The 16,989-nt window shown below is 38.0% G+C and overlaps 1 protein-coding gene across 2 annotated transcripts in view; it reads right to left on the minus strand.

Annotated features, from left to right (window-relative positions):
* SLC26A7 (solute carrier family 26 member 7) overlaps positions 1-16,989 on the minus strand; it is a 274,022-nt gene that overhangs the window by 48,686 nt on the left and 208,347 nt on the right. For both annotated transcript variants that reach the window (XM_027856958.1, XM_027856959.1), the window contains exons 8-11: positions 14,300-14,447; positions 13,390-13,503; positions 3,449-3,526; positions 2,370-2,465 (exon numbers count right to left, since the gene is read on the minus strand). In XM_027856958.1, the coding sequence (XP_027712759.1) occupies positions 2,370-2,465; positions 3,449-3,526; positions 13,390-13,503; positions 14,300-14,447 (436 nt within the window). The remainder of the gene's footprint in view (positions 1-2,369; positions 2,466-3,448; positions 3,527-13,389; positions 13,504-14,299; positions 14,448-16,989) is intronic.

Consider the following 16,989-nt stretch of genomic DNA (forward strand, 5'->3'; position numbering starts at 1 on the left):
GCCATCCATCAATCAATTAACAAGCATTCATTAACCATGGAGATGCGCACCATTTGAGATTTGGCCACAAGATCCTCCCCACATTTGCTGAGCCTCAGTCACATGCTTAGAAGGAAGTCACACTAGATGTGACTAGAAGCTCTGCCAAGTATCTATCTATAAGTGCCCGACTGCATACAGGCATGTGGCAAAAGGTTGTGCAGTATTGGGCACTGTTATTTTGGGGGAGTCCTAATATCAGCTTTCATTAGTTTTCATTGACCAGTAAATAAACAACTTCATTCTTTGAGTCTGGGAATACATGTATTTACAAGAGGAGCTTATGATGATTAAATGAGATATTTATAAAAAGTACTTAGCACAGTACTTAGCACATAGTAGGTAGTTAATAAATGCTTTTTAAGAAGGGTTGAGGATAACACACTATGCTGTTAGATAGGAGGAAACTAATCTATCCAGATTAGCTAGGAGCAGGAAACGAAACAGAGACAAGCCAAATCATAACCCAGACCTTTGTGACAAGTGAGAGGCACTGACCCATGACCCACATACTACAAATTTTAAAAAAAATTAATAACAAAAATTAGTAATTCTTCCAAGTTACACACACAGATATATTTTTTTTTACATAAACAGTACTTATTTTAGATAGATGAATGGATGGATGGATAGGGAGATAGATAATTGCACTTCTGTGGACAAACCTGTGGTCCTCCTGCTTCTAAGATCTGACTGGTAATAACACCTACTACCTTTTCACACAGAGGATGTGAATGAAGGAAAGAGATGAGACTGGACCTGTGATTTCATCATTAGAGAGAATTCCCTCTACTAATACAGGTGGGTACCTTCTCTGCAGCTTAGTGAGTTGCCTAGAAGAGAGATGTGAAACACCAGCCACATGAGGCCCACTATAGTCCTGAGGGTGGCCAGAACCAGATTAAAATGTAATTAGAAAATATATAACAAAATAAATAAAAATACAATAGAAGATAGATAATGTTAGTATGTGGTTTTCTAAGTCAATATGTGGCTTACAGGGATCTTTATGTACGGTTTGTTGTTACTGTGGTTGTTCAGTCAGGTCCAACTCTTTATGACCTCATTTGGTTTTTTGTTTGTTTGTTTGTTTGTTTGTTTTTGCAAAGATACTTGGAGTGATTTTCCATATCCTTCCCCACTGGATTAAGGCAAACAGAGTTTAAGTGACTTGCCCAGGGTCACACAGCCAGTGAGTATCTGAGGCTGGATCTGAACTCAGTCTTCCTGACTCCAGAGCCAGTGATCTATCCACTGAGCCACCTAGCTGCCTTCTATACATGTTTTAGTGGTCCTTGTTTCCACTAGAGTTTGACACCACCAGAGCACTGAGAGGTTATGCAGGTTCACACAACAAGTGTATGTCAGAGGTAAGACTTAAACCTAGGCCTTCTTGGATATGAGGCATATTTCTATCCATTATGCATCACTCACTGCTTTTCATGTGAATGAGAGGTAGATAAAGCTAGTTTTGTTTTGTTTTTTTCCAGTGGTACATACATTCTGTTACTGTTATGTTGTTACCTGAATTTCCTTAATCTATAATCAAATTTGTAACTTGAATGTGAAACTGCCAAAGAGAGTTCTGTATTCAGATTAACCTTAACAGCAGACAGATAAAAAATGAGATTTCTTTGGCTATTATCGAAGAGGCAACTTTGTATACTAGGGATTGTGCTGGTCATAGAGTCAGAAAGTCCAACGTTTGAATCTTGCCCCAGACACTTAATGGTTATATGTGATTCTGGGCAATCATTTAACCTCACTGGCTTCAAGTTTCCTTATTTATTTAATACGGAGGCTGGACTTCATGACCTGTAAGGGCTCCTCGAGCACTAAATCTGTATCATCTGGTGCTCTGTTAAAAAAACTGTCCATAAAAGTTTTTGTATTTGTTCTCTGTTAAATGTATAAGTAGTTGTATCAGCATTCATGGAGCACACATACTTTAGTAGTTAAAGCAGAACTGTGCTGTGTGCTATTGATGATTTAATTTCTATTGGCATATACTTCCTTGATGCACTGATTCCAGAATCAATTCACAAAGCAAACTGGATATTTTTTCCCCTTTGATTTAGCTAGCATTTTAAAAGCTCTTAAACCACACATTACATATTAAAATTTGCCAGAATTCAATCTGTGTGCCTTATAAAGGCAATGTGCATTTCCAGGCTATTATTGGGTACCTGGGGAAAAAAAACCCAGTAGTTTATAAAATACTTATGTCTTATTCAGTAAATCCATTTTCTGAAGAAAGACATATCAAACCTTACTTGGTAAGACATATATTTAAGCATAAGGGAAAAAAGGGTTGATCAAATTTCACTTACCCAATCTATTTTATCCACATTCCAATATTTTTTTAAATCCCGAAACTGTATTAGCATCCCTTTCAGTCCCACAACAATGATACTTGCAAGAACACACTACAAATTTTAAAAAAGTTAATAATAAAAATTAGTAATTCTTCCAAGTTACACACATACACATTTTTTTTAAATAAACAGTACTTATTTTAGATAGATGAATGGATGGATGGATAGGGAGATAGATAACCATTATATTGATGAAGCAGTTACTTAAAAGGATAAATCAATAATGAGCCTTTTCCTTCCATTTAGAAGTAACATATTAACCTTCTAGGGTGGGGAACCTGGGGCCTCAAAACCACATGGGGACCTCTAGGTCCCCTTACTAAAAGGATTTATTCTGTAAAACTTGGACTCAGTCAAAAGGCCATACCCAAGGACCTAGAAGGCCACATGTGGCCTTGAGGCTGCAGGTTTCCCACCCCTGTCCTAACCCAAGGAATTCATGATTAGTGTCATTCACTAAAATAACAGAGGTACTACATTACCAAGCTGAAGGTACATTAAGACATCCCCAACTCCTAATTATAAAGTACTTTTCAGGGGCTATATAAGCATAAAACTAAATAGAATATCTGCTCGATGCAAATGAAAAAGATAAATAATTGAAATAATGTACACAAGTGTATGAAGTTTTTCCCAGAAGATTTTTTGATAAACTAATGTGAAATATTTAACATTTTTTTACTCATACAGCCTAGCATTTCGTACTATTTTACTAAAAAGGCACTTAATACCCTCAACAGAAATTGTGATACTAATATTTACATCTCACAAATGAGAAAATTACAGCAACCTCTCCAGATCCCTGGATTGTACCAGGATTGCCATTTGCATCACTGAGATGTGTTAGTCTGTGCAGGGCAGTTTGAAAATTTGCCAACAAGGTTATAGGGTGTTATGTGTAAATATATTTCAAAGATGAAAAGAGATTATCCTGTTCCTTCTTTCAACCTCACTAGTCAAGATAATGAGGCTATTCATAAAGAGGTCTGCCAATACAGATTCTCATTTCAAAGAAAAAAAAAATCATACTATACCATGGGCAACCAGTAAAGCAATGGTCCTACTGCATAGATGATGATCAGGACCAAAATACAAGATATTAGGCAAGCCACCTGAAACACACAACAAAAGCACAGACATTTAAAAGAATTTTTCAGAATGGTTTTCAATAATTATAGCAAAACAAGGCATCACCAGCTTTATTGGATTAGAGGTTATCAGTAGTTTTTAGAATTGTTAGGCTCCTAGCGACCTGCCCGAGAGATAGTGTGGCATAGTTGGAAAGAGCACTAGACCTGGCACCTGGACAGTCCTCTATTCAGATTTCACTTCTGCCACTTCAAGAGCTATGGGACCATAAGCAAATCATTTGAACTCCCATTAGAATTCATTTTGTTTCTGGAAGAAAGAGTTCCTTTTCCTCCCCTACCTTCTCCTCTCCTCTCCTCTCTTCTCTTTTCTCTGTACTGCCTGCTTTTAGTACAGTACTTGACACAGAACATACTTAATAAATGCTTTTTGACTAATTGACTGGTATAGACTCAGTCTCCTTCCTTGTAAAATAGGGATGGTAACAGCTAGATGGAGCAGTGGATAGAGTGTTGGGCCTGGGGTCAGGAAGACTCTTCTTTCTGAATTCAAGTCCGGCCTCAGACACTTATTAGTTGAGTGATCCTGGGCAAGTCACTTCACCCTGTTTGTCTCAGTTTCTTCATCTATAAAATGAGGTGAAGAAGGAAATGGCAAACCACCCCAGTATCCTTGCCAAGGAAACCCCAAATAGGGTCATGAAATGTCAGGCACAACTGAAAACAACTAAACAAAAACAACAAAAATAGGGATAATAATTACTATAGTAATTCATTCACATAGTTGGTCCTAATCATAGAATCATAGATTTAGAGGCTAAAGGGACCCGAGAGGTCATCAAAGTCCAACAAGCTCATTTTTATGCATGAGGAAACTGAGACCCATTGAAGTTAAATTATTTGTCCAAGGTCAAAAGGCTGACAGGGCTGGGACTCAAACTCTGGTTCTCTGACTCTAAATCTACCATTCTTTCAAATTAGATATTGATTGTCAAGTGCTTGGCGAATCTTAAAAAGCTCTATAAATGTCAACTATTATCACATATGAAGAAAGTAAAATAGTTGGCAAACTGGAACACTCAGATAAAGTTGACACTGACAAAATGTAAGAGTTATGGAGCATCTTTCTGAAAGATAATGGGCAAAGATGACTAAGGAAGAGGAGACATAGAGAGACTGTGAGCATAATGGTGGAAAAAATACCTCAATAACGTCACAGATCCCTCTAAGTATCTTTTATATATGAAACTGACAAGATGATATATACAGATGAGGACAGTTTTGGAGCAGTGACTTTTGACAGTGAAAGATATTTAAGTAAATTTTCCAGAACCTTAGAAACCAAGGCCAGCCTTGGAGCCTTTGGCTTCCTCAGTAATCCAATTCAAACCAACTCAGTGACCATTTATTCACTATGAACAAGGCACTGTGCTAGATGTTGAGGAAAACAAAGAAAAGGAAACAGAATCAGGGGCCAAGTTGAAGCCATCTCAGCATGGCAATCCAATTCAGTTCAATAAACACCTATTAAGTAAATACCTGCTGCCTGCAGACACAGGTCTAGGTGCTGAGGTGAATATAAAGTTGAGATAAAACAGGGCTCCTGCTCTCAAGGTGTTTACAGTCTAGTAGCTCACTAAGCAACCTTTATAATCGATGGAACAAAATTCCTTTGATGGTGAGGGTGAAAAGAGTCTGCCCTGTCCTCCATACTCGGTCACTTTGTTGATACACATGCATATATACATATATATACATACATATGTATGTGTGTGTGTGTGTGTGTGTGTGTGTGTATATATATATATATATATATTCACACACACACATATATGCTATATTGGAGAAGTACCTGAACTATATATGTATGTATGTATATGTGTGTGTGCATAACACACATGAATATTTGGCCAAGATCTATGATAACCTATCTTTGGGAAGCTCCTGGTATAGAAACCCCCTCCACTCATGCAGAATGAATGTATGAATTAATAAAGAATTTATTAAGTATTTACTATATACAAAGCATGTGGTAAGCGCTGGGGATACAAAGAGAAAAGTAAGACAGTTCCTGTTCTCAAGGAGACAACATATGAGGAAATTTTCTACTGCAAATCAAATGGAAAGTCCCTTAGTTCTTAGAGTGCAATAGCAAAACAGGTGTCAAGGTCTCACTGAGAATGGTAAGTGGCTTGTTTGCCCTTGATCAGACAACTAGTATGTGTAAGAAGCAGACTCGGAAGCCAGTCCTTCCTGGCTCCAAGGCTGGCCTTCTGTCTACCCTGCTCTGCTGCCTCTCACTCCCTTGGATATGAAGGGGAAGATCAACCAGGCTAGAAATCCTAGGGAATGTTAGGTGACAAAGGGAAAGCACTCTACACTACTAAATCATCTCTATACTGAAATCATATGTGAAGAATTTATGTTTTTATGTTTTCATATGGTGTGAGTTTTTGCTTAGACCATAAATACAACAACCAATATATCATGAGAGTTCAGTGGCTGAGCGTACCAGTAGGGCTTATGCATTCCATTGGGACGACATGGTAAAAAACAAAAATTCAGGCCCAGGCTACTGGTGGGAAATCAATGTTTCTATGAGAACTGAAGCGCACACACATAAGTGTATTAGAACACATGCACATATATGCAACTTTCACTCAGGAAACACATCAGATGAATTTGAACCCCATAAAATGTGAGAGCTGCAAGATATTAGAGTCAATCTAAGTCAACTCCCTTAAATGGCAGAGGAGAAACTGATGCTCAGACTGGTTAAGTGACCCGTCCAAAATCACATAGCTAGTAAATAGTCAAGTTCAAATACTCTGCCTCCAAAATAATCCATCACTGACATTGTATTCATAGGCTGAATAACATTAAAATAGAACCACAATGAATAATGTAACCTATCAATATAAAAAAATAACCTATCTCTAATTAACATATTGCCTTGTTCAGAACATAAAGTCCAAGACATGTGGATCTACACTAAGTTTAAAAGACTATAAGAGGGAAGTGAAAATTGTTTCTATGGAAAAGGTAACTGAACCTATGTTCAAGCGATCACTTTACCAGTGGCTTGATCAACTCTGAGATGGTATAAAGGAATAAGCATTGAATTGGGGGTTAAAAAACCTAAGTTGAACTACCAGTTCTGCTGCAGAACTTATTATGGATTCTTAGGTAAGTCATTGATCCTCCATGAGTCTGAATAAAATAGAGATGATAATGCTTGAACTGCTTCCTTCAGAGTGTCTTTTGTGATGAATTAAGACATAAAATACTTTCAAAATCACAAATGCAATATAAATGTTAGCTATTATTACAAGACTCCAAATGAGCTGGACCATGGGAGCAAACAATTTGAGTTAGCAAGTTTAATCCTGCCACAAACTCACCAGCCTAACCGTCCTTTGCTCTTGGCCCCAATATTGTGACATCAGTATTTCTATGTTGCCAAAAGCTTCTTAGAGGTCTTGCCCTGTGCAGCTACTTCCAAGTCATAGAAAACCCTTCATAATATCATGTCCTTGCCTCTTAAAGTTTCATGCTTCTTTGTTCCAATTCACTCTCCTATAAAGCGGGGGAACCTAATAAATAAAAGGACTGACCCCCTTCCAAAGATCATAGAATTTGGGGACTTGAAGAAAGCTTGGTGATTATATATTTCAACCTGCTCACTTTACAAGGGTGATCAACCTAAAAATTGTAGGAGGAAGTGAGTTCATTTCAGTAGACATAATTCATTTATAAAGGACCTACTGTCTCAAATATACTGCCCCAAGAGCTAGAGATACAAAATCAGAAGTGAAAATAATGTCAGCCCTCAAGTAGGTGAATTGAGCATAGATGGAAGATGTATGTAAAGTTTATATCAGCTTCATTTATAAGAACTATTCATTTGCTGAAAAGTAATATCAGTTAGTCAACTTGTTGATTATTTTCTCCTATGGTTCTTGTCCATACAGGGAAAGTCATAATGGCAGCAGAGAATGACATAGAGTCAGGGCATGGGAAAGAGGCCATGCAATCTGGTTTCTTATTTTTTCTCCAGAGATAGAAATACCAGCCAAATGGTTCATGCATTACAAAGCAAATGGAGATTATATTATTTTGAAAATAATAAAGAGTAAGGGTCCTTTTTGAAATTTTCTTACAGAACCAAAATTCCCAGCTATCTCATCATCCTTCACCACTTTTAATATGTCATATAATTATGATAATATAGAGAGCATTAAGGTTTGCCAAGTGCTTTGAAAGAACGATGTGAGGTTGGTATTATCATTATTCTCATTTTATAGATGAGGAAACCAAGGTTCAGTGATGTTAAGTCTCTTGCCCAGGATTGAACAATTAGTATATGTCTGAAGAAAGTCTGAACTGGTGACTTTCTGACTCCAAGTCCAGCACTCTGACCCTTTTACCATGTTGCTTTACAGACAATAGCCAACAGAATTTTTTTTTCCTAAGTCAGGTTGTCTGAGTGATTTTGGGCAAGTGACACAGTCTCCAGATGTCAGTTTTCTCATCTATAAAACAAGGGGGTTGAATTAGATGACCTTTGAGGTCACTTCCAGGTCTAGATCTTTGATCCTACGATCAAACCTGTTAATTTTCAAGGATTAGTCTCACATAACTGATCACAAAATAGTTCACGCTTTCCTCTTGTTAAACACTGGGAAGTATACTTATTAGACACAGTTGTCCTTGGTTTTTGATGAGGACAGAGATGAGGATATTATTATTATTATTATTATTATTATTATTATCTAAAGATATAAGGCATCAGAGAAGACTGATGTGTCCTATCCCAACTGGCCTCATTAGAGAGCCGGGTCTGTCAAATGAGGAGCTCAACTGATCTTCACAGTCTCAGGGTGTGTACAATGAGTGGCAGAAGTTTGACGAACTACTCTAGAGTGGAATACCAGAATCCCAGAGTGGGGCCTAAAGGCTATCTGCTCCAACCTCCTCATTTACAGGTGGGGAATGGATGGTCCTGAAAAACTGCTACACCTGCTTGACCAAGAACCCCTTTACCAGTCAAGTGGTCATTATTACTAATTGACATAAGTTGTATAGATTCAAAGATCAACCCTCGACCTTATATAGGTAAAAGAAGCTTGCCCATTAGGCCAGTATATAGTCTGTCCAGGAGGCAATAACTGAACCCATGGAGGGCTTAAGTCAGGGCTTAAGTCCAGACATAAAGTCATAGGTCAACAACAGTAGAATAGAAAGAAAAGAATCAAAAGTCGGGCTGAATTTGACAGCCTAGGGCACTATGCTTCAGTTAACTCCTGGCCACCCAACCTTCCCATTTGTGTTGCCAGGTATGATAACAACCACACATCATCATTTTGCTTGATGAGCTCTTGCTGAAGCCTTCTCTGATCCCTCTTTATTCCAGTGCTTTCCTGCTTTTAATTATTTCCAATTTATCTTGTACATAACTTGCTTTGTGTATATTTGTTTGCAAGTTGTCTCCCCTATTAGATTATAAGTTCCCTGAGGGCAGGGATCATCTTTTGCTTCTTTTTGTATCTCCAGTGCTGAGTATGGTGCCTGGCACCATAGTAGCACATAGTAGCTGTTTAGTAAATGTTGATTGATTGATTGATTGATTGAAGACGTGTATTCATGTCAAGGCACCTGGGTAAAGTGATCATTTTTGGTACTTTAGGCTCACATCTAAATAGCTTCATATTTTCTAGGGCTTTTTGACTACAAGTACTTTTGGCCTTTAGAAAGATAATGCCTTTTTAGGGATTGTTATCATATTTATGTCACATAGAAAAGTGGTTCCATCTGAAATAGCATCTCTTAAATAGGATCTTTAAGATTTGGCTTGTGTCTCCCAAACCATGTGAGCTATCAGGATACCCATATAATCTTAATAGCTATGTGATGTTAAAAGGTCTGAAATGACTACCATGGGAAAGCATGCGAGATCTGGGTATGGACACAGATTTGGATTCTTTCTCCATGTGACTGGATGGGAACTGTCATAGATTATAGGTCATCTCAGCAAGCTACATAGAATGGAAATGCAGCTTATTATCAGATGTTGTTTTATGCTAGAATAGTATTTTTTCCAGGTTTTCTTACTACTTCCAGGGTCTAATAGGCAAAACATAATGAAGAAAGTTCTATTTCAAAATACTTGGCAAAAATTTTATGTCTTACACATTCAAATTCAAGGGGTTCTTTTATCCCCTTATATTACTTACCAACTATGAACTACTGTCTTTCACCCACCCCTTACCATGTTTTATTATTTGCTCAAATATATGCTGGACCAAAAAGGAGAAGAACTTCTAGGAATTAGCCTAGCACAGTAATAGCTGGTATTTATATGACATCTTAAACTTTGTAAAGCACTTTATATACATATCCTCTCATTTGAACTTTACAACAACCCTATGAAGTAGGGACTACATGTATTATTATTCTAATTTTTCAGCTAATCAAGGTTCAGAAAAATTAAGTGACTTGCCATGGTCTTACAGATTTAAAAACAGGATTTGAATTCAGGTCTTCCTCACCCCAAATCTTGCACTCTATTACTATGCCACAGTACCTTTCCCAAAGGAACAGAGGAACTAGAGAAGGAAAATCCCTTAGAGAACATCTGATCCAAAAACCTCATTTTACAGCTGAAGGAACTGCAACCCATGAAAAGGAAATGTATTTGTCCAAGTTCACACAAGTAGTAAATAGCAATGACAGGATTTGAATCCAAGTCCTCTCACTCCCAAACCAATATCTTTTCATTATGTCACATGACTGTCAGCAGATGAACCTAAGTATATTAATTAACCTAAGTATATTAATTTCCTTGGAAAGTAAAATGGCAATGGAATTATAGAAATTCAAGACTGGAAGATTCTTTAGGTACTATCTAATCTAGTCCTCTCACTCCATAATTTTAGTGACTTACCTCAAATCACTTGGCTAGAGAGAGGCAAAACAGAGACTCAAACTCTGGTTTCTGACTCTCAGTTTCCACTACATTCCCTTGAAAAATAGCATTGCTACCACACATACGGTCAAGAACACTCATCACCACTGAAGACATATGCCATAACATACCATCCCCAGAACCACGGGGGACTACACATCAGAGAGGAGAACTTCCCTGTTACACAACGCAAGGTGAGTATTTCAGGAGATACATTTCCTGGCAAACAAGTACCCAAACTGGTTAGGATATTTGAGTATACTGGGTGCTATAAGTTCAAGTTTGGGATACTAGAGTTGTGTATACAGTCAAACAGGTTTCAGTGAAACAATAACATGTTGGCTCTTTAGAATCATGTAAACAGAGGAAATGGTTCCACTTTTCTGCTGATTAGACACAGTCACAGACCACAGTTATTTGCCATCTTATAGTATAGTAATCTTCCACTAATGCCCCACTTTGATGCCTTAGCACAGAGTGGAACCCTCTTTTCCTCAAAATCTAAGCCAGAAGCAAGCAAACTATTTCAGGTTCTACTGAGCTAGGCAGACTGTGAATAGGGGCTTGTAATATAGCTTGTTTCAAGTTGGAAAATAAAACAGAGCATTTAAAATTTGCTATAGGGCATCAAGTTGGAAAATAAAACAAAGCATTTAAAATTTGCTATAGGACATCTATTTACTTTTTTATTACATGTAAAAATATATGTCACATAGTAATAGGTAGATATACTCAGGGAATATTAAGAGGTCATTAATTATCAACCATTTATTAAATATGCTTACTAGATGCAAAGCCATATGCTGGAAGCTGGATCCCAGTTAGAAATGTTTTTGCTACGGTTGTTATTTTTACTATTATTCTTAACATTTACATCACATTTTTGTTTAAATATAGTCTGTAAAAACAAATTTTGTTTTTACGGACTTAAAAGAGAATTTCATCTTACTTTTTTAAAAAATGAATAATTGGAATGAATAGTTTTCATGTAACTGGCAGAATTGTGACAGGTTTTTAAGTCTCCTATGGACCACTAGAGGGAGCTTTGATTATAATAATTGTTAGAGTAGCACTTTAAAGGAGTTTTTTCATTTTTTCTGTGATTATCAGCTTAAATGTTTTTGGTAAATGCTGATAGGAAAGAAGAGGCATTATTATAAGGACAAGATAATTTATAAAAAGGATGAAGTTTAAGTATGTTCAGAACTTGCAAAGAGGCTGCTCACTATAATCTCAACTGCTGAAATCCAGATTCTGTCCCCAGAACTTTTTTGAAAGACAATTCTCTAATGTCACCAATTGCCTTATCCCAAGAATGTCCAAAAGAACAGGAAGGGCTGAGGTGTCACCAAAGAAAAAGCTATTGTTGAATTTGTGACATAGTCACCTACACTCAGTTCTCTGCCTTATTCCATGGCTAAGATCTCAAGCAGTTTACTGGCCAGTTCAATGCATAAACTTTTCCAAGGAGACAGCCAATACGGGCAGATACAAATAGCATTACAAAGAGAAACTGCTTAAGTAACTAGACTCCCCAGAATTGCCACTGTTCTGCTACAAAGAGGCTTCACTGGAATCGTTTACTCTTTCCTTTTGATGCACACAGCTCAACAACCACAATATGACGGGCAAGCCTAAAGACTAGCCCAGTCTAAGCAACCTTACTTTTCTAGGCTTCCTACAAGTAGCCTCAGGGTGGGAGATAGATAAATGTCCATATTAAGGCAATGGCAACAGCCAGTTACCCAACACTGTCCTACACAACTCCCTGACTATGGTAACATTAATGACTTAGCAAGCCAATAAAATCAAGCCTCTTCAATGCTTCATCTCTTGATTTCTCCTCAGTATTTGGTACTATCATCTACCTTCCCTTCCTTGATGATCTCTCCACTCCTGAATACAGTGATTCTGATTTCTCTTGGTTCTCTCCCCTAACCCTTTCTTCCTGTGCTCTTTCACTGGGTCCCCTTCTTCCTCCCACCTTCTAGGTGCAAGCATCAACCAACACTCTATCTTTGGCTTGTTTTCTCTTTTCTCCCTATACCCATTCCTTTGTCAGTCTTATCCACTTGGATGACTTCAATTCACCTTCTATGCAGATAACTTACAAAGCCATATTTCCAATCCCAACCCCTCTCTTGAGTTCTAGTTCCACATTTTCAGCCCCTCAAATTCAAAATACCCCATACTGAACTCATTGAATTCCTTTCTAAACCCACTGCTCCTCTTACCATCCATATTAAAAAAAAAAAAAAGACACTGCAATTAATTCTTCTAGTCGCCTAGGGACAAAGTATGTCCAGTCACTGAGGCACCTTGGAATGGGTCTCATGTCCTATCTTTTTTCCTTACCTCAGATTCTCTATTGCCTCTTAGGTAAAACACAAAATCCTCAGTAGGCATCTAAGGTCCTTTACAAACTGTACTCCATTTACCTTTCCAGTCTTTTTTCATATTACTCATCATCTCAAATGCTCTATTCTTATCACACCTCCCTCCTGAGTCTTTACACATGTAGTCCTTCAGGTGTAGATTGCATTGTTTTCTCATCTCTTCCCTATGCAAACCCAAGTTTCCTTATATGTACATCTCAGCCGCCACCTCTTTCACCAGGTCTTCTCTGGGATGCTCCTCCTCCCGCCCAACCTAACCAATTGTCAACACTCTCCTCTTGAAATTAGTTTGTATGATTTTGTATGCAGTTTATATTTACCTTTATGCACATGTGCTATGCCCTCTCCCAGCAGAATATAAGCCCCTTGAGGGCAGGACTGGCACAGTGTCCCTTGTACATAGTGGGCACTTAATAAATGCTCACGGAATTAAACTGACTAAATGTTTGTGGCACATTAAATCAAATCCCCAGGTTACAGGTCCCAACACAGGACACTGTTGTCTCTCTTTCCTCCTGTTAGGTTACCTGTGTCTTTGATCCAGTGCTATAGAGGCCTGCTGTTCTCCCCATTGCTGCAGCACTCGGTATACAAAAGAAAAAGGAAGGAATGACATTGCTGAGGCCATGAGCCAAAAACTCCTGCAAAGTTAAAAAGAGAATATGCAACTTACCAGTCACAGGAAACCAGTTAAAGACACATTAACAACCTCTGTAAATAGCATTGGGGGACCACTTTTCAAAGAGCAATGCTAGAGTCAGGACTTTATGTTTAGGGAAATATCTGAAGGTTTCAGCCTTAATCTGGAGTCAGAACTGTCCCTCGACAGCCTGCTGGAAAAACGTCTCCTGATTGTAACTGTACTTATAGCTGGAAACAAGACACACAGTTCAATTCAATTGAATAAACATTCCCTGAGCAACAACTTACTATGTGTAATGCCCTGGGCTAAGCCCACCTAGGGGCTTGGCATCTGCCTCTCAGAGCTCACCTTAGAGTAGGGAGTACATTACAAAGTGTCATGTGAGAGAGGTACAGAGAAGACACCACGAGAGTCCATAGGAAGAAGGTGGCCACACTAGTGGTTGAGAAAGAGACAGGGTTTGATTGGTGCCTTAAGGCCTGAGTAGGAATTCAACTGGTAAAGAAGTTGGGGATGGGCATTCCATGCTGAGATACGGTAAGAATAAAGGGGAATATCTGAAATAAGGCTGGAGAGTTAGGAGGGCATCACCTTGTTGAGAGTAAAGGGCTAAATGCCCCTCCTATCAGAAACATACTGACTTAGAAAACTACTCAAGAGTTTTTCAGGTTACAAGTCTGAAACTCCTGATGTAAGTCATTAATACAAATAAGGCAATTAGGAGCAGGGACAGGATTTTGGGGAAAGAGGATGAGTTCTGGTTTGGGATATCTGCAGGGTGAGAAGTACTTTACCTGGTTGTCATCAACTGAATATTTGAATTTTTTGGCAGAACCTTGGGCAAGGGCTAATGAGGCTACATAGCCAACTAGTGCAACTCCAAATGCTTCAGTGACAACTTCTGAAAGAATATTCATTGGAGGTGCCCTGGGTGAAGGAATTCTGCAGAAAGAAAAAAACATATTGTTATCATTAACCACAGTTTAAATCCAGCAATTCCTTCTAATCAAATCAATTTGCATAATGGTCTTGTGGCTTACAGAAGGCAATTAAAATATATTACCATGAGAAACTTAAGTAGTATTGTCCTCAAAAACTATTTTCTTGATTTAAACTTATTTTTGTGATAGAGAAGGGGCATGAAGAAACTACATTGTAGCTCAAACTACAAATCAATATGCAGTCCTAAAGTACCTACTTATGTGTAAGACATTCTCTTAGGCACTAGAGATACTGAGACAAAAAACTATAAACAGTCCCTGACCTTAAGGAGTTTATATTTTACAGAGAGAACATAATCTGTACACAGATAAGTAAGTACAAAGTCTATGCAAAGTACTTCCATGGGCAGGTGGGTACTAACAATTGGGAAGGAAGGAAGAAGGATTAGAAAAAGTCTTATGAAGGAAATGGCACCCAAGCCAAGCCTTGACAAGTCTCTAAGTGAGGAAGGGTGGGGAGGATCCAGCAGATGTGTGTTATAATTCTGGTTCTGCCACCTACCAGCTGGAAGATCTTGAGAGGTTCTTTGAAACTCTCTGGGCTTCAGTTTTCTCACCTATTGTTGTTGTTACGTCGTTTTCCAGTTGTGTCCCAACTTTTTGTGACTCCATTGGGGTTTTCTTGGCAGAGATACTGGAGTGGTTTGCCATTTCCTTCTCCAGCTCATTATTTATAGATGAAGAAACTGAAGCAAACAGGGTTAAGTGGCTTGCCTAGGGGCACATAACTACTAAATGTCTGAGGCCGGATTTGAACTCATGAAGAGGAGTCTTCCCATAGTTCCAGGCCCAGTGCTCTATCCACTGCACCTCCTAGCTGCCCTATATTCTCACCATAACATGGGGATAATGCCTACATCGGAGGGTTCTTGTGAGGATCAAATGAGATGAAGTATATGGGACCATTTTGTAAGTTAGAAAGTGCTATATAAATATAAATAATTATTATTAAAAAGCATTTATGTCCATGATATGATGGTTAAATCACAAAAATTCTCACACTATAGGAATTTCTAATTTGTTGTTTGTTTGGTTTTATCTGAAGAGTAGCAATTCCATGTTGTTGTTTTCTGTTGTAATTTAAACCTTCCAAAATATTTACACAGGTTAATTTGAACTTTATTCCTTCTTTTGAATACTAAAATGCTCTATCTCATGGTGTACATCTCCTTATTTAATCCACTGTTATTTTAAGTCTTAAATGAAATAATTATTTTGAACTCAAAGCATTGCTGTTGTTGTTTGGTCATGTCTGACACTCTGTGATCCCATTTGAGGTTTTCCTGTCGAAAATACTGGAATGGTTTTGCCATTTCCTTCTCCAGATCATTTTATAGATGAGGAACTAAGGACAACAGGGCTAAGTGACTTGCCTAGGGTCACACAGTTAGCAAATGTCTGAGGCCAGATTTGAGCTTGGGAAGATGAGTCTTCCTGACTTCAGGCCTGGCACTCTATCCACTGCACCACCTAGATGATGAATACCAAGGCAGGTATCTATCAACTCATCATGAACAATAGGGAGGTATGCTAACTACACAAAGAATGTATCCTAGCCAGGAAAAAAAGTCTCAAGTTTTCTCAGACCTGATGATGGACACCTATACATGGTGATTAAAATGGGGACAAATTATGCAACTAGAAAGAAGCTAGAAATCACTGGTAAAGAACAGGAAGTCATAGGCAAGGAACTTAAGCCACTAGTGGCATAGGTGGTGTTTTCATCACAATTGCAAATTGGGGGGAGGGAAATAGCTAAATTCTGAAAGCAAAAAGTTAGTTAAAAAGATGGTCTCAGTTTCCATATCTATGAAAGATAGAGATAATACTAAATGATCTCTCATATTCCCTCTGAGTTCAAATCTATGATGTCGTAGTCTCAAGATGTCTTGGAATGGGATTTGGATTTCAGCGACATGGCTTAAAATATAGGAATATCACAATCAATCAACAAGCACTGGTTAAGCGGTCACTATATTCCAAGTACTTACTAGGTACTGGCAATTAGCTCTAGGACAATAATAGAGTACCTTTAAGAAGTAAAGTTTGTAGGGGCAGCTAGGCAGCATAGTGGATAGAGCACTGGCCCTGGATTCAGGACGACCTGAGTTCAAATCTGACCTCAGACACATAACACTTACTAGCTGAGTGACCTTGGGCAAGTCACTTAACCCCACTGCCTAGACAAAAAAAAAAAAAAAAAAAGAAGTACAATTTGTTGTCATTCAAATTTTATCAAGAGGCCTTAAAACTGAAAATATAGGGAGAGACAAGAAACTGTGTGGATGTGGATGTGTATGCCAGATCTGAAACCACAAACAGTAGTAGACATAACATAAGGAAAATTAAAGAATAAACTAATAATTCATAAGAAACAGCATGCCAAAAGAAAGGCAATAATAAAACCTGTAGCATCAGATATCTATATATGAATGAACATTCTCTGAGTAATAAATTAGGTGAAAGAGAAATCTTAATCCAAA

This window comes from Vombatus ursinus, unplaced genomic scaffold (assembly GCF_900497805.2).
Source record: "Vombatus ursinus unplaced genomic scaffold, bare-nosed wombat genome assembly UNPS02011767.1, whole genome shotgun sequence".
In the NCBI taxonomy this organism is placed as follows: Eukaryota; Metazoa; Chordata; class Mammalia; order Diprotodontia; family Vombatidae; genus Vombatus; species Vombatus ursinus.